The following is an 18432-nucleotide window of genomic DNA, read 5'->3' on the forward strand; positions in this document are numbered from 1 at the left end:
ATGCTGCCTCCTTACTGCCAGGTGGGTGCAGACATTTAGATTCTCCACGGGGCCTCTGTTGCCACCTGGAGAGAAGGGGCTCCCTATTACTGATAGGTGGACGTGCCTCAGCCTTCCCCTAGGCCTCCACTAACAGTTCCCTGGCTGGGAGGGAGAAAGACAGTTCGTTACTACTCCCCACCTGACGTCCACTGATGCTATAGAGAGGGTGGTTTTGCTACCACTGAATGGTGGTAGAGGTCTTGGTTTTTAACTAGGTCTTCTTTGACACTCCCCCTGTGGGGGGAGGAAGTAAATTTGTTCTGGACATTTTCTTCGATTTGTGCTATCTGTACTTATTGAAAACCCATTTAGTTACCTTTTTATAAACACCGTGCTATTTTTACTTTCCTGTTAGTTTGATTATTCCTTCTGTTACCTCTTGGCTCCTTCTTCATCTTCTACCTCCCAAATGTAGACCCTTCCCAGAATGGTTTTTCTCTTGAGGTATACTGTTCCTCCAAGAGCACTTCACTGTTTCCGGACCTCTGGGTTTTACCTCTTATCATGGCAACTTCCAGATCTTGCTCCCCAGATCTTGCCTCTCCTTGGATCCTTAATCCTGATGGTTTCCCTTCTTGAAAGACACTTCTGACTTCATCTGCCACCACTTCATACTTGATAACTATAACAAAAAATTCAGTTGTTTTGCTTTCTTCATCCCAATTTTGTTTCCTTCTCACTTTCCCAACCTCTGTCCATCATAACATTATTTTCATAAGCCTGTGGACATTAAAACATCTGGTTTCTTTCTTTTCATTCACAATATATATCACACAATGAACCACAAGGATGGAAGGTGGAAATCCCAAAAGTAACCAAATTTCAGTTCACTGGTACAGAAAGACAAACCTAGTTCCCTTTGTCCCTTTGTCTTTCAACATGCATTACCTAAGGTGTGTATTTAGGGCAAAAAGCACAAGTTAAATCTGGTTCTGCCAATTGTAAGCTGTGTAACCTTGAATACTTGACTTAACTTCAGTAATCTCAGTTTCCCCATCTGTAGTGTGGACATGATGATAATAGCAACTGCAGAGGTCTGATTCAAGGATGAAATAAGATTATTTATGTGTAATACCTAAACATATCTGGCATCTAATAGAGAGTCAATAATTATAGCTCTTGGTCTTCTATTAATATAAACCAGTATTCTTCATCCTATTGCTCAGTCCCAAACCCCACAATTTTCCTGCTTGATTTTCCAAGGTGTTTTATTGTCTCTTCCCACCCAGACCATCCAGTTTGTATTCAGCTTATTTGTCACACCCTAACATGCATTCTTTCCTCTAGTCAACCTCTTATCTTTATTTACCTTGAATTTATTGTACCTCTCTCATACCTTATGTTCATTCTTAGAATGACTGTTCCCCCTCCTTCCCCTTCAAATCCCATCCATGCATTTGTCAGGCCTCAGCACAAGTGCTAGAGTCTTCTGTGGCTGTTCCCTCCTGTCCTGATCTCTTCCTCTGTGAACTTCCTTTGAACTTGGAGTAACCAAGCCATAGACAATGGCAGTGTAAGGCGCCATGGAGGCTATGTAGTTCTTCCCATTTGGCCAGGTTACAAGCTTCAGGAAGGTGATCCAGCCTGTTTGTGGTAGTGTTAGACTCTGCCCTCTCTACGTCATGTAAACTATTCTCTGAATCCTATACACTTTGTTGTATTATTGACCATTCAGTTGATAAAAATCTGAGCGCTTATTCTATGGTAGTTCTCTGAGGTAGTTACTGAAGAAAGAAAGATGGGTAAGGACCAGTTTTATGTACGTGCATAAAATTTGCGCCCTAGGTGCCGCACTTGTCTACCCTAATCCTTGCCATGGCAAGACTTTCACTTGTCTTAGGAGCTCATCACTGGGGTTTAGGGTAAAGGGGTTGACTGACACTCTCAAAACTGAGGAAAGCACAGTGGCCACAGTGGAGATTCCGACAACACAGAAGTAGTGATGAGTTGGTAGCGGGGGAAGGTGGAATTACGAAAGATTCACAAAGGAAGGCCTGTTTTAGCTGTATTTTGAAGGATAAGCGTTCTCCAGAAAGAGGAATGCATTTTAGTCATAGCGATGAGCCTGGGAAAAGCAAAGGAGGCATAAACATGTCCTGTGTGGGATATCAGTTTGTTGCTACAACTGGGATGTGTCTGGGTGTATTGTCCTTAGGATACTGAAGGACGAGAGGTGATGAAGGGAATGACCTAAACTAGATTTTTAAAGATTATTTTACTAAAATGTCCATGCTCTTCTTCTAACATCCCATTCTGCTTCCATATAAAAGGTCTGAGTAGGGTTGCTCCTAAAATATTTTAGATGATCTAATCCCCTAGGTTTGTCTTTCTGTACCATTGCACTACAATTTGGTTACTTTTGGGATTTCCCCCTTTCATCCTTGTGGTTCACGGTGTGATATATATTGTGAATAGAAAGGGTGAATGGAGTCAGGAGGTTTAGTGGCACCTCACTTGGGGGTTTTAGGATACAGCAGGGTACTCTGCTGGTCCTGGTTGATTTCTTGGCCTTGAGGATGATTTCTGGGTCAGTGAGTTTTTTGTTAAAAGAAATGGATTCTTGCCGATTTTGGCAAGAAAAAGAATCCATCAAAAGAATTTGGGGTAGCTCACTTCACAGGGCCAGATAACTAGAATCAGAGGCAATACAGCTGGAGTGAAGCCCCGAAACATATCGAAGGAAGGGGTCTGGTGCAATATACTACAGCTACCACCAGTTCAACAAAACTGCTGCCAATAAAGCCTCCCCAACTGGGTGGAGCTGCTGCTATCATTGTCAAGTCCTGAAATGGATCCTTTGCAGTCCCTCCATATCTGCATCACTGGGGACTGATTCTGAGGTTGCAGTGGTTGCCTAGGGCCCACACTTTAGCTGCAGTGAATGCTGGGAGATGAGTATTCAGCACTTTTAGCTTCTATAAGGGATGACAGACTCTGCCTCAAGAGGTGGAAGAGTCACCAAACATAGAAGGGAATGAAGATGGCAAATGCATGACAAACATCCACTGAACTCTCCAAGTTGGCTATTGCACATGCCACTAACTTTCATTCACTGGAGACTTATGGGAAATCCAAAGCACATTTTCTTTTAGTTTTATTTTTTGAGACAGAGACTCACTCTTGTCGCCTAGGCTGGAGTGCAGTGGCACGATTTTGGTTCACTGCCACCTCCGCCACCTGGGTTCAAATGATTCTCCTGCCTCAGCCTCCCAAGTAGCTGGGATTACAAGTGTGCACCACCATGCCCAACTGTTTGTATTTTCAGTAGAGATGGCGTTTCACCATGGTGACCAGGCTGGTCTCAAACTCCTGACCTCAGGTGATCTGCCCACCTTGGCCTCCCAAAGTGCTGAGATTACAGGCATGAGCCACCACACCAGCCCCAAGGTACATTTTCATCAGAAAGACATTTTACCACCTCTGAGGTAGAGGAAGGAAACTTGACTCAGGGAAGTTAAGCAGTGGAGAGAAAACTCTTGGGTCTTAGATTACTTCCTGACCTCAAAAGCAAAAGGGCTGGCTCAGCCTTAGCTAAGTCTGTCTGTCAGTAAGCTAATTCTGGTTCATTTCACAAAAGTGAAATTGTAAATGTGCACAGCACTGCCTTGATTTGTGAACAATTTTCAGAAATCAAAGGTCAAATCATGGATAAATGTTGTTTGGTTCATATAAAAAACTTAACGAAGAAGAATACATTTTTTTTTTGTTTTGTTTTGTAGATGGGAAAACTGCATATTTAAAGGAAGTAACTTGTTTTGAGGTTACATGACTACCAGGTGGTGAACCCAAGGCTAGGACCCAATCTCTCCATTTTTTAAAAAATATTCTTCTGACTGAACCATGAGTATTTCCCTATGAGAATTCTCTTTGGGTACAAATGAATTGTTTCTAAAGCCTGCATCATTAAGAATACTAAAAGAGCTCCTGATTTATGTGTAATAATTGGGTTGACGGGACATACACACGAACTTTATTTCTCATTAATAGTTATTTAGATGAGAGATAGGGTGCATTTCTCTAATCTGGCTTGAAAAAGTAAAGCTTGAGGGGAGTGGGGAGGGATGGCATTGGGAGTTATACCTGATGTAAACGACGAGTTGATGGGTGTTGACGAGTTGATGGGTGCAGCACACCAGCATGGCACATGTATACATATGTAACAAACCTGCATGTTGTGCACATGTACCCTAGAACTTAAAGTATACTAAAAATAAAAATAAAAATAAAAATAAAAGAAAAAGTAAAGCTTGTGCAGGTCTCTTTTTCTTATTTTGAGATATTTATACTATCAGCTTCAGTTTCAAATGTATCAGTCTTAGGTTTAGTTCAAATTTACTTCAATTTATTAAAATATCTATGGAACACTGCATAAGAAATCAAATGGGTACACATACACCTAAGGAGTTAAGGGCTTTAAGCAAGAAAAGAAGTGCTTATTTTTCACCCTGCAATAAAGGTATTTCAGGTATGCAACATGTTGTTTTACCAGCTGCTACCTTAGCATTATATTTACTTTTATTACTGTAGTCTCTTCTGGTGATTAATGGATACCGGGATGGGGGAGGGTAGATCTATCATCTGGCCTAACAATATCAAGAATCAAGCCAATAATGAACAGTTTTCCATTAAGCAACAGAACTCTAGCATTCTGCTAGGGAATGGAAGCACAATACGAGGATACAGGCTGGATTTACATTAGTCAACAAGGTTTTTGAGTGACACACAGGAAGCCTAAGCTATACTAAATGTTAAGAGATTGAATTGCTGGATTAAGAATCATGTTCCTCAGGCTAAATCAGAAGTAGGAGGACTGGCTGAGCTAAGTCATTTTCTGTACCTCAGTTTCTCCACCAACGTTGATAGATACTTACTGGATTCCAGCGCTCTCGTGTGTATCAGTTCATTGCTCCTTCACTACTAACCTGTTAGGCATGTGTTGCTTCTTCCTTTCACAGGTGAGGAAACCAAAGATCAGGGAGGTTGAGTAATTTTCTCTGAAGTCACAGAAGTAGTTAATTGCTGAGTTGGGCTGCCAACTTCGATCAGGGGCACTCGAGAGCCACTCAGTCTCATTGCTCCTGCTTACCCTGCCTTTTGGATATCATTTGGGTACCCCCCACAGACACCAAAGTACATGCATGAACACCTCCTCCACCCTTTTACAATTGTTGTGCTTTGAGCTTATTGCAGAATGGGTACTTGAAAACACAATCGCTGGACTTAAGAATAAGTTTTGTTTGTTTTTTTTTTCTTTAAAGGTATTGAATTATGCAATTATTTGAAGTGGTCATTCATGGGATATTTGTAACAGGTTTGATGTTGTGGGTGATTTATATAACTTTGTATTTTATTATAACCTTTGTTTCTTTTTTTTTTCTTTTCTTTTTTTTTTTTTTCCTTGAGACAGAGTTTCACTCTTGTTGCCCAGGCTGGAGTGCAATGGCATGATCTCAGCTCACTGCAACTTCCACCTCTCAGGTTCAAGTAATTCTCCTGCCTCAGCCTCCCTAGTAGCTGGGATTACAGGCATGTGCTGCCATGTCTGGCTAATTTTTTTGTATTTTTAGTAGAGACAGGGTTTCACTGTGTTGGCCAGGCTGGTTTTGAACTCCTGACCTCAGGTGGTCCACCCGCCTCGGCCTCCCAAAGTGTTGGGATTATAGGCGTGAGCCACCGTGCCCAGCCTAACCTTTGTTTCTTACATACGAAATAGTTTCTTGTAGAAGTAGGTTTTGGGAATTGGATTTTTTTATTTCATTTTTATATTTTTGAGATGGAGTCTTGCTCTGTCGCCCAGATTGGAGTGCAGTGGCATGATCTCAGTTTACTGCAACCTCTGCCTCCCAGGTTCAAGTGACTCTCCAGCCTCAGCCTCCCGAGTAGCTGGAATTACAGGCACCCGCCACAATGCCTCGCTAATTTTTGTGTTTTTAGCAGAGACAGGGTTTCACCATGTTGACTAGGCTGGCGTTGAACTCCTGACCTCAAGTGATCTGCCCATCTTGGCCTCCCAAAGTGCTGGGATTATAGGCGTGAGCCACCGTGCCCGGCTAGGAATTGGAATTTGATGATTGCATGGAAGGCAGTTGAGTAAAAGGCACTGGAGGAGGAAGGAGATGAAGAAAGAAAGAAAGAGAGCAATGGCTTAGTTTGGGCTATTGGGGTACTCAGAAGGGTGAGCATTAGTGGACCAGGGAAGAGACAATTAATGAAGGTGTACTAGGAGTGAGCAGGAGCTGAGGGACACTTATTCCTAGCGGGGAGCCTGTGCTAGGGAGACTTGCTAAAGGAGAGACTGGGCTGAGTACAGGCGAGTGCAGAACTGCCAGACTGTTGAGGTCAGTTGGCAAACAGGGCTGTTTCAACCCGAAATTGAGAGGCTGCATCTGGAACACAGCAGAAAGAGGACTGAGCCACTCTTGGGGTAGAGATGAAGGGAAGTAAGCCCGTTAGCCTGGGACTGAAACAGGGAGGCATCTTTAAATGCTTCTTCTGTTAATAAACCCTGACAAACTCACCTAAATATTGTTACAGCGTTTCCCTAATTTGTCTTGTTGTTTCAAATTTATATCCCCAGGATTCCTTACCCCACTAGCAATGGCTCAATTATCTAGCCCTGTAGGGAAATATTGTAATATGTTTTTTTTTTTTTCAAATTCAAGTTTAGCTTTCTGAGTGCAGAGGCCTAATTTGACTCTGTTTTTCACTGGACTCTTTCTAAAAAATCACTGTGTTTTTTTTCTTGTCACGTAAATGTAGTCTAACTTTTTATTTAGGAAACACAATCATTTTGCTGGTCTGCAGTGCATGGAGAGCCCATTAAAGGTTGCTAAGGTGCAGACCTTTCTGTTCCCAGTCCGAGTTGGAGGTCTGTGGTTCCCCCATTGCTGTCTTGTTGCTTGCTGCCGAGTCTGCCCATCACTGCCCTGGCCTCACTCCCAGTTGCAGCCGACTCTGGCCAAGGCTCTTTTCATTCTCCATTGTATTTTCTTTCTGCTTTTTTTCTCAGCCACATCTCCACTCTTGACCCCCTGTGGCTCACTCTTTTAGCCATCCTCAGGTAATGAGAAGGCTCCTTCTCGCTGATCAGTGAACTGATTGTTTGCAGGGCCGGATGTCCTCCTGCTGCTTTAACTCATCCTGGCGTTTTGCAGCATTGCTCAGAGGATTTGTCTTCGTTGCTGGAGGTGGAGTTGCCTTTCCTTTTTCGCCTCTCTTTTCTTCTGTCCTTGGGATTCATGGCATTTCTACACGCTGAAGTTGTTAGAAATAAAGACTTCCTTGACAACGGAGGTGTTAGGAGGTGTAGGGCTGGTTGGGTGTAGCTGTTGCAGGTGATCAGCCATGTGTGGTGTGCCAAGGTTAAGGGCAAAGGCCTGCACTCCTGGATTATGGTCTTTGAAAGGGATACTGCCTATCTTTCGATGACAGTGGTGAAAAGTTGTAAAGAAGCCTGTTTTTCTCTTTCTTTTAGCATTTAGGAAGGGCATGGATTTTGGAGCCAGGCTACCTGGGTTCAAATCCCTACTCTTCCACTTACTAGCTGTGTAGTCTTAGGCAAATTACTTAACATCTCTGTTTTTTAATCTGTAAAATGGGGATGATAATGGTATCAAGGACATAGAGTTAATACGAGTATTATAGGTTATGTAATATACATCATATAAATGTTACATATAATATATAGTACATAAACTATACATAGTTAATATATGTAGAAGCTTTAAAAAAGAAGTGGTATACAGCAAGCGGGTGCTGTGGAGGAGTTTACTGTTATTTTTCTTTGTTTTGCAGAAGTTTTTTGGATGGGGAGGTATATTTGAGTTAAAAGCAGGGACGATTATTGTGCCTCAGAGTCCTCTGAGGTCTTAGTTGTCATTTCTATCTTTATGTATGTATGTATGTATTTAGAGATGGAGTCTCACTCTGTCACCCAGGCTGGAGTGCAGTGGCACAATCTTGGCTCACTGCAACCTCCGCCTCCCAGGTTCGAGTGATTCTCCTGCGTCAGCTTTCCAAGTAGCTGGGACTACAGGTGTGCACTACCACACCTGGCTAATTTTTTTTTTTTAAATAGTTGTATTAGAGACAGTGTTTCACCATGTGGGCCAGGCTGGTCTCGAACTCCTGACCTCAGGTGATCCACCTGCCTCAGCCTGCCAAAGTGCTGGGATTGCAGGCCTGGGCCACCACACCTGGTCTTTCTATTCTTATTTTAAAGATACAGCATTTTGCAAGCAGTAGGCACTGCATGAGTGCATGTAGTTTGATTTAAAAATGAATCACAGTAAAGTACTTGACTCTGAGTCTGAGGCAGTAGCATCCGAAAAGGTTGGTCTTCAAGTTGCCTGGCCAGGAGGTAACCAGACGGTGCACCTGCACCCTCCCCTTGGACCAGCAAAAATTGCTCCTGTTTCCACAAGTGCTTTTTAGCTTGATGCAGAGACTCTTCGTTTTGGGATGAAGCCTTAGAGGTCATATGCCCTGTCCCAGCCTTCATCCATGCTTTGCCTCTCTGAAACATTCTGGAAGTAGGAGGTGGGAGGTCAGACTTATGATTCACATTTGGGGCAACGGAATGTCTTTTCCTAGAGACATTTTTAAGACTTGTACTTCATGATAAAGTTGAGCTAGGAAGTGGGGCCAGTTTTCTTTTCTTTGCTTTTTTTTGTTTTTAGTTTATTCATCAAACACATCTCATGAGTATACTTTTTGCCCGTTACTAAAAATATAAATAAGACCCTGCCCTCAGAGTAGTTACAGTTTAGACAGTAGAGTTTTGCAAACAGAAATATGTAATAAAATATAAGAAGAGCACTCTGATAGAAAGTATTTATGACATGCAGAGACACAAAAAAGAGGGTTCTGTTTCACCTTTGAGTGAAATGGGATGGGTGGAGGTGAATCCTGAAAATGTTTATGGAAGAGATTTTATGTGAGCTGAATCTAGAGCACTGAGTAGGTTTGCATGAGTCAGACAGGGAAAGGAAACATATTCTAGACAGAGAAAACAGCGTGAATAAGGGCACAGAACCTCAGCGCATCCTGGAGGTCTGAGATTTGCAAGAATTTGTCATGGCTGAAGCGAAGGCGAACAATTAGAGTTAACAATAGCGAATGGTCAGGGGCTATCAATGGTGTGCTCAGGCTGGCTTGTCTGACTTAGGGAAGCTGGTTATTAAATAGCCAGTCATTTTGCAAGCCGGTTGCAAGCCGGTGGTAGCTGGAGATCAACAGTGGTGGAAATATTTGCACCATGGAAATCAGCCAGTGCTACATATTAGGGCCTTCTCTCCCCATCCCACAAACCAAAGAGCTGCTTTAGCAGCAGGTCACTGATTGTGACCCCTTGTATGCGACTCCAGAATTTATTATAGGACTTTTTAGTGCAGGCGATGAGAAGTGAATGTGGAAATGTTGGCAGGGAAGAAACATGGGCAGGTTTGTAATCTGGAAAGACAGCTCTGTATTTTTGGTCTTGCCCTTCAGGAAAGAGGCCCAAGAGGGAGATTTGCATGCAGGAAGTTTACTGAGGAGTGTTCTTGGGACCAGCATTCGAGGGGACGCTAACAAAGCAGGTTTGGGCACAAGGAGCAGTCGAATGAGGAACCAGCTGTAACAGATTCCCCTGGCCCCACAGGGAAGCTTTGGAGGTAGAGTGGCTCTACCCAGAAAGGCAGGGAGGTCAGGCCTTTATACCCCTGTGCTGAGCATGACTGGATACAGGCTGGCCCTGCAGAGGGGCACATAACCATAGTGAAGTGGTTCTCTTTCCCCGAGGGCAGTTCCTGGAGAAGACTCAGCAACTAGAGAAGAGAGTGCCTCAGGCTGAAGGTGATTCTGGTGGTGCACTCCAGCGTCCACTGCACGCTGCTGGCAGTTTGGAGAATGTATGAGATCCCTGGAGGTGGGTGGCAAGGAGGCGGTTGGGAGTGTATTGTAATAGTCCATGTTGAAGATGATGAAGGCCTGAGCTGAAGTAGCAGCGGTGGGGATGGAGGCAGTAGGAATGCGGCAACAAGGGTGTAGGTAGAGTCTATGGACAAGTTCCCCTAACGCAGTGCTTCTCAACTGAGGGTGAGAGGTTGTCCCTAGGGTACATTGACAACACCTGGAAGCAGTTTCGGTTTTCATGACTGGGGTGAGGGGAGGAGTTACTGGCATCTAGTATGTACAGGCTGGGGATGCTACTGAGTATTTTGTGCTGCACAGGACCGTCCCCACAATAAGAATGGGCAAGCCCAAAATGTCAGTAGTACTGAATTTGACACATTCTGCCCTAATAATATTAGGAGTAAGGGAAAGGAAGTGTGTAAGATGCCTGCCTTCTCTGTTCCTGCCTTGGATGTCTGAGTATTGAATCCACAATTCATTACCAGATAGCTAAAGGGAATATAATAATTCACAGATGGATAGAGAAGAGAAGAGCTTTCATTTTGTAAGCAAATGCATATCACATTGTTTTTAAAGCCCTACCTGCCTCATAGGAAAATTTCAAGAAATCTAGATAGCAGTAGATTCACATGTCTTTCCTACTGTCTTCCTTCCAGAAGATTAAAGTGGAGTTTCATTTCTATTTAAAAACGCAGAGATAGATGTAGGTGAAAGCAAGCAAATAACAAGACAGATGAGCGGCTCTTACAATAACCTCTGTTTTTTGCTACTGTAGTAAAAATTTTGCAAAGAAATAGTAGAACTACAGGGATAATTTTAAAATGGATTGTTTAGGTTTTAGCAAAGTAGTAAAGCAGATGATGACAATTAAATTTAATTAGGCAAAAGCAGAAGTTGATTAGGGTGGTAAGAATTTAGGTGGTACCAAAGCATAATATAAAATGTCTTTGTTTGCGTCTTAACATTGGCATATCCAATTATAGTCAGTTGATGATGACTTTGGTGCTGTCTTTCATTTGGCCGAAAGCTGGTTATTGCATAGAGTGACAGCCTCAACCAGGTGCTCTGCGATGTCCCTGTCATAGCCAAGAAGCCAACACCAATTAAGCGTTGGGACGAAGTGACTCATGGAGACACTTTGCCTTTTGCTGGGAATTACCTCATGACACAGAGCAGGAGTTTGGCAGGAACAGGAGTGCAGATTTCTGGGATAGGCACTAGTGGGAGGAGAATAAAAGGGAGATGCATTAATTCCTGGTATGACAAACTACATGATAGAACTAGAGCAGTGGTCTGAAAACTTTTTCTGTGAAAGGCCACACAGTAAATATTTAAAAATTTGCAGGCCATATAGTCTCTGTGGTAACTCTATTGCTGTGAAGGCAGGAAGATGACAGGCAAATGAATCCAAGTGCTGTATTCCAATAAAACTTTATTTACCAAAAGAGGTGGCGGGCCAGATTTTGCCGTTGGGCGGTAGCTTGCTGTTAGGTGTACTTGAAAAAATGATTTTGCTGCACTGTTTAAGGCAGGTGTGTATATGGAGATGTGGGTTCAACGGTAAGATTGATGATTAAGGGGGTCAGACACATGCATTTTCTGTCCTTTATTTTGACCTCTTTCTCCTGGTCACCTCTCTCCTTTTAAGTAATTTAGAATTCATATGTATGCATATATGTGAATTGCTTTTTGATTGATAATTAATTTTCTGTTCTTTTTTTGGAAGTCTTGAATAGTAGGAGAAACCTTTTCTAGTCCTCTCTTTTAACCTTTTGTAAATGCAATTTAGCAATTTTTCTCTTGGGTGTAGTTCTTACTTACATTTTCTTCTACTTACCGCTGACCTTGGGTGTAAATTAGAATCACCTGGGAAACTTTTAGACATCTCAGTGCCCAGGCTGAGTTTGGTACAATTAATCAGAACTCCAGGGATAGCCCAGGCATCATTATATTTTAAAGCTTCCCGGGAGATTCTAGTGTGCAGCCAAGGCTGAGAATCACTTCCTTGGATTTAAAGAAGAAAGAAAAGGCCTGCACATTTGCTTTAGCTGCTGGAATAAAGAAGGAAATTGACCTGTGTAGGTAACCACTTATGGCCCTCCAGTTATAGCCACAAACATAGGAGTTTTCAGATTTTCAAGGCTACTTTCAGAAAAACGTACTTCCTAGTGACACAGTCAAAAACTCTTTGTTGTGGTTTGGTAGGAGCAATAAAAGAAACATCAGGAAGCTGTTGGGATTCAACTGATGTCTATATTTCTAGCCAGAAGCGCTTCTTCCATCAGTGAGTGTGGTGACAGCCTTTGAGCTTTGTGAAAGCTTCCAGGTTCCAGTGATTAAGCCATTCCTCCTAGAAGCCAGTCTTACCAGAGAAAATGATCAAGGCAGATGTTCTCACTGTGTCCAGAGGGCATAGCCTTCTAACATCATCATGGGTGCATACATAATTGATGATATTTCTTTCTTTCTTTTTTTGAGACCGAGTCTGGCTCTGTTGCCCAGGCTGGAGTGCAGTGGTACGATCTGGGCTTACTGCAACCTCCACCTCCCGGGTTCAAGTGATTCTCCTGCCTCAGCCTCCTGAGTAGCTGGGACTACAGGCGTGCGCCACCATGCCCGGCTAATTTTTGTATTTTATTTTTATTTTTTTAAGTAGAGACGGGGTTTCACTATGTTGGCCAGGGTGGTCTTGAACTCCTGACCTTGTGATCCACCTGCCTCTGCCTCCCAAACTGCTGGGATTACAGGTGTGGGCCACCATGACCGGCCTAATTGATGGTATTTCTTAGAGATAACCTATTTGACTAAACTAAAGGTAATTTATATTATTAAGGCAACACAGGATAATTCAAAAGGTAAATTCAAGAACCGCTAAATAAAAAAATGTGGAAATTCATTTGAAGATATAGATACGGGTATAATATTTTGCAAGTAGGAACATTTTAAAGGGATCTTATGGCATTTTGCTTGCAAACATCGTTCTTTTCATTTTACAAACAGAAAGTCTAATCTTATGACACTGAATTGCTCAAGCATTTAATAGGCTAAATTTCAAAGACTTAGTGCTTTCTTTCCTAAGCAAGAGTTAGAGAGTCATTATTATTATTATTATTATGGTTTTTTGGTGGAGGGGAGGTAAAGGTACAATGTTCTGAAGAATTTTCCAGCTAGGAGCAAACTATTTTTAATGCCTATTACAACTTCTCAAGCTCCATTATATTGGAGATATGAGAGTTGCTTCATTTAGTGAGGGATAATGGAAAGAGATTAGGATTCTGTCCACTTCCTGTAAACAAATACCCAACAAAAGTGGTTGCAACAATAGGGATTTATTACACCCTTTATGAAGATAACTGGATTTATGCTGTTCCAGGGCTGGTTAATTCAGTAGTTTAGCCATGCCCTGGTGAGGGATGGTATCCCTGCAATTCCTGATTGCCTGACTTTTTCTTTCTGGTCACAGGAGGGCTACTGTAGCTCTAAATATCATGATGTAATATGACAACATCAAAAGGCAGGAAGAGAGGACAGTATTTCTCCCCTGGGTCTCATTATTTTTAATCAGGAAGGACAATCTTTTCAGGAGCTCCCAGCCGACTTTCTCTTAGGTTTCAAACCTGGAGCCCGAAGCTCTGTCACTTTTTCATTCTCAAACTTGTCCTGTCAAAGGGGGGCATTATGGTTGGTATAAACTAGGGGTTAGCAAACTTTTTCTACAAACGATGAGATGGTGGGTATTGGAGGTGTTGTGGGCCGCATATGGTCTCGGCATATTCTTGTTTGTTCTTTTTTTCCCCCCTTAATCCTGTAAAAAATACAAAAATCATGTTTTGGAACTTAAGTTCTAAAAAGCAATTTGTTTAGTTATAGCCTAACAACCCTACAGATATGCCTGGGACTGAGTGGGTTCCTGGATTTTCAGTTTGTTTGTTTGTTTGTTTTTGAGATGGAGTTTTGCTCTTGTTGCCCGGGTTCAAGTGATTCTCCTGCCTCAGTCTCCCGAGTAGCTGGGATTACAGGCACATGCCTAGACACCTGGCTAATTTTTGTATTTTTAACAGAGACGTGGTTTCACCATGTTGGCCAGGCTGGTCTCGAACTCCTGACCTCAGTAAATCCACCCTCATTGGCCTCCCAAAGTGCTGGGATTACAAGTGTGAGCCACTGCGCCTGGCCTGGACTTTCAGTTTTAAACCCGGAAACATCCAGAGCAAACTGGGTGGAGTTGATCATCCTATTTAGTGGACCTTCTAGGAACCTGGCTGTGGCTGGTCTGGAGGGGTGAGTGCCTATGCTTTGGGCCTCTTTGGCGGAAAATAATACCTGTGTCTTGAGATGTCTCTTCTATTCCATTACAGAGAAGAAACTTGGTTAGGGATGGCCTGGGGTTTGTGTTGAGTCTTATTTCAAAGTAAGGCAATTTTATGTCTTCAGAACTTCAGGAAATCATTGATTCTAGAGATTAGCTTGGATTAACCTTCTCCATTGTAATTATCAGATACTGAAACTCATTAGAGTTTGGTCTACTCAGAGCTACCCAACTGTGACGTTCATAAGGTGGATGGTAATTGGAGGGTGAGGTGTTGTTGCATACAGAGATTTGCTTGACTGGGCCAATGTTTTTCTCAGTGGGATCTAGGCATCTTGGGCGATGTCTGGTCTATGTGATTTTTCCCCACTGGTCTGTTACCACTAAACCCTGTTATTTCTACCCAAAGATGTCTCCCCACCTAGCCTTCCTCCTTCATTCTAGTTAATTGCTTTCTTGTGGGTACCGACCATTTCATGAGTACTCTTACCCCACCTGCCCTTAGAGAGAGACATTTTTCATCACTCTACAAATCACTCCCCTGCACTGCTGCTGAGTATCTTCCTACAACACATCTGTCCCCACTCTTCTGCTTTGAAGTTGTCCCTGCTGCTTCCTTTGGACACTTCCATTTGACTAATAAATGCCAGCTTCTTAGCTTGGACGCTCTACGTGATCTACTGCTTCACGGCCACTCATATGGAATCCTCTCACAATCCACGTTTTTACATATGCTGTTCCCTTCTCGAACATCTCCTTTCCCTTGTGGAACCATCCTTTCTGACCTAAATCAAACGTCTTCTCTGTGAGACTTCCTCAGCAAGAGTTTCTACCCCAGAGAGACCTCAGCATCTCTCTACAATGGTGGTTTCTTCCATTGAACGATGCAGCTTGGGATTCCGCAGATCAAGGCATGGCCCCCTGCTAGTCCTTCTAATTACCTTTGTGCATTAATAGGAAGCATTTGAGGAAGGACTCCCACTGCCAGCACCATTACACGATTTTCCCTGTCTTATCTGATGCCTGTGGACCTGTTTATCCCCCAGGTTGAGTGGCTTTTACCTGGAAATCTTCAGTGTTTGGCCAAATCTTCAGTGTCTGAATGAACAAAGGAGCTCAAGTTGGAATTTTCGCAGGGGATCCTCTTCTTATTAAAGTCTGTCCTTCCCTGAGGGCTTGCTACTCCAAGTATGGTCCCTGGACTTGCAGACCATCAGCCTGGCAGCATCAGGGAGCTTGTTAGAAATGCAGGATTTCAACTGGGGGTGGTGGCTCACACCTGTAATCCCAGCTCTCTGGGAGGCCGAGGCAGGAGGATCACTTGAGCTAAAAACAAACAAACAAACAAACAAACAAAAATTAGCTGGGCATGATGGCCCGTGCCTGTAGTCTCAGCTATTGAGGAAGCTGAGGCCTGAGGATTGCTTGAGCCCAGGAGATAGAGGCTATGGTGAGCTATGATCACACTACTCCAGCCTGAGTAACAGAGCAAGACCCTGTCTCAAAAAAAAAAAAAAAAAAAAAAAAAGCAGGATCTCTAATCCCACCTCAGAGCTGCTGCATCAGGATCTGTATTCTAGTAATGTCTGCAGAAGATTCATGTGCACATTAAAGTTTGGGAAGCACTGCTCTAGGCTGATCTCAAATTATGGCCCATTACTACCTATAATAGAATACCCTAGAATTCAGGGAGTCCTAACAAAATTACAACTGCCTCTCTTCCTTTCTTCCTTCTGTCCCTCCTTCTTTCTTTCATTTTTTTCTTGGAGTCAGAGTCTTACTCTGTCACCCAGACTGGAGTGCATTGGTGCCATCTCGGCTCACTGCAACCTCTGCCTTCTGGGTTCCAGTGATTCTCATGCCTGAGCCTCCCAAGTAGCTGGGATTACAGGTGCCCACCACCACGCCCGGCTAATTTTTGTATTTTTAGTAGAGATGGGGTTTCACCATCTTGGCCAGACTGGTCTCAAACTCCTGTCGTCAAGTGATCTGCCTGCCTCGGGCTTCCAAAGTGCTGGGATTGCAGATGTGAGCCACTGCACCCTGCCGCTCCTTCTTTCTTAAAATGCACATTCGCAGGACCTGCTGTCTGCCTGGGATTCTGCTGAATCAGAATCCCAGTGGGGAGGGCCACTGTATTTTAAACAAATACCTCAGGAGATTCTTATCACCCTGAAGTATAAAGACCACATTCCGGGGCAAATTTTAACTCTTTAGTTGTCTCTGATTTTCCTCAAAACCGTGGACTGAAGATGCTCACCTTCAAAATTAGCGTTAAGTCTGTTGTCGTCTATACCCATCCACCTTTCCAGTTTCCCTGTTGCTGTTAATAGCACTGTCGTTCTCCTGCTCTCCCTAGATGTCCACCTGGCTTTCATTCCCATTATTGAAATACTCTTACCTTGTGCAGTGTCTCCAAGTTTCAGGAAAGAAAAGAAGAAGTTTTTATTAGCATCTGTGGCCTTTTCTAGTAATTGTCCTATTTCTTTGCAGGTGTTACTTTCCTGTCAAGTTCATGGTGTATCGCCCCTGTCCCCGTTCTCTGTGGTAGTCTGGCTTCTCTTCCCACTTCTCCACCAAAACTCTTCTCTCAGAAGTCACCAGGGACTTCCTTATTTTCAAATTCACTGACCTTTTGGAGTACATTAAAGTAAACCTCTTAGAGGTTGGCAACCTTATAAAAAAAAATTGTATTTGGTTCTAACCTCCTTTGCTGGTGTGCAAAGTTGAACATGAATAGCAACCTCTAAGCCAGACAGAAATTGGATCTTACTGTGTCTTAACTTGCCAGTCCCCAGGGTAGGAAAGTAGTTGGTCACTGAAAGTTTTTATACTTAAAAACGTGTTTTGCAAATTCAGGTTTACTGTGATGTTTTTTAACCATTAAGCTAGTTATTTTAATTTCTAATTCCTTTGATTACTGAATTCCTTCAGGCAAATAATTGCCTGTACTTTTCTTGTGATGGTTAATGTTATGTAGTTGATTCTAACTAGAGTTTTCCCTTGTTTTCTGGAATGCACCCATATTCAGAGTAACTAAGTAAGTCATTATCTTCCCTTTGAGAATATGTGAACTAAATCTTTATAATTCAAGGAAAAAAGAAGAACTTAGATTAAAAGGAAATAGAATTAAGAAATACATACACTGGGATCACGCCTGTAATCCCAGAACTTTGGGAGACCGAGGTAGGTGGATCACCTGAGGTCAGGAGTTCAAGACCAGCCTGGCCAACATGGTAAAACCCTGTCTCTACTAAAAATACAAAAATTAGCCAGATGTGGTGGCACGTGCCTATAGTCTCAGCTACTCGGGAGGTTGAGGCAGGAGAATCGCTTGAACCCGAAAGGCGGAGGTGGCTGAGATTGCACCACTGCACTCCAGCCCGGGCAACAGCAAGACTCCCTCTCAAAAAAAAAAAAAAAAAAAGGAAAAAAAGAAATACACAGATTGCAAGGTGTCTTTCCTAAAAAAAATTTTCTTTCCTTCTCCCTGCTTCCTTCCCTCCCTTCCTCTTTTTCTTCCTTCCTCCCTTTCTTTCGGCTTGCCTTCTGCCTTCCCTTTCTCCCTCCCTTTCTTCTTCCCTTTTACCCTCCTTCCTCCCCACCTTCCTCTTTTTCTTCCTTCCCTCCTTTCCTTCTCCCTGCCTTCCGCCTTCCTTCCATCCCTCCCTCACTTTCTTGTTTCCTTTTACCCTGCTTCCCTCCTCTCCTCCCTTCATCTTTTCTTTCCTCCTTTCCTTCTTTTTACATATTCATCAGGCACATCCCAAACAGCACATTAGGCTCTGGGATAGAGCAATGAAACAAAAGTGGCGCCTTGCCTTTGAGATGCTTCCAGCTTAGCATGGGGCGGTCCGTCATCAAATAAACATAACAGATTGCTAAACATACCAGCAAAGTCAAGGTCCAGTGGTGAGGGGAGGGTGTCCTGAAGGTGGGGTACATGGAGAATGGGTGGAAACTCATGTTAGAAGGACAGGTGCTTGAGGTGAATGTCGAAAGTTTGCACCAGGCCGGGCGCGGTGGCTCACGCCTGTAATCCCAGCACTTTGGGAGGCCGAGACGGGCGGATCACGAGGTCAGGAGATTGAGACCATCCTGGCAAACACGGTGAAACCCTGTCTCTACTAAAAATACAAAAAATTAGCCGGGCGTGGTGGCGGGCGCCTGTAGTCCCAGCTATTGGG

At 43.2% G+C, this 18432-nt stretch overlaps 1 protein-coding gene across 3 annotated transcripts in view; it reads left to right on the forward strand.

The window, feature by feature from the left end:
* Positions 1-18432, forward strand: part of MAP2K6 (mitogen-activated protein kinase kinase 6) — a 149741-nt gene that overhangs the window by 28290 nt on the left and 103019 nt on the right. The window contains exon 1 of one of the 3 annotated variants that reach the window (XM_033181978.1): positions 9855-9949. The exons of 1 other annotated variant lie outside the window; for it this stretch is intronic. In XM_033181978.1, the coding sequence (XP_033037869.1) occupies positions 9931-9949 (19 nt within the window). In that variant the 5' untranslated portion in view covers positions 9855-9930. Of the gene's footprint in view, positions 1-9854; positions 9950-18432 lie in introns of those variants that run through there. One more of the 3 variants, XM_033181977.1, reaches the window with a different exon arrangement.

This window comes from Trachypithecus francoisi, unplaced genomic scaffold, assembly GCF_009764315.1.
Source record: "Trachypithecus francoisi isolate TF-2019V2 unplaced genomic scaffold, Tfra_2.0 Lachesis_group20, whole genome shotgun sequence".
Classification (NCBI taxonomy): Eukaryota; Metazoa; Chordata; class Mammalia; order Primates; family Cercopithecidae; genus Trachypithecus; species Trachypithecus francoisi.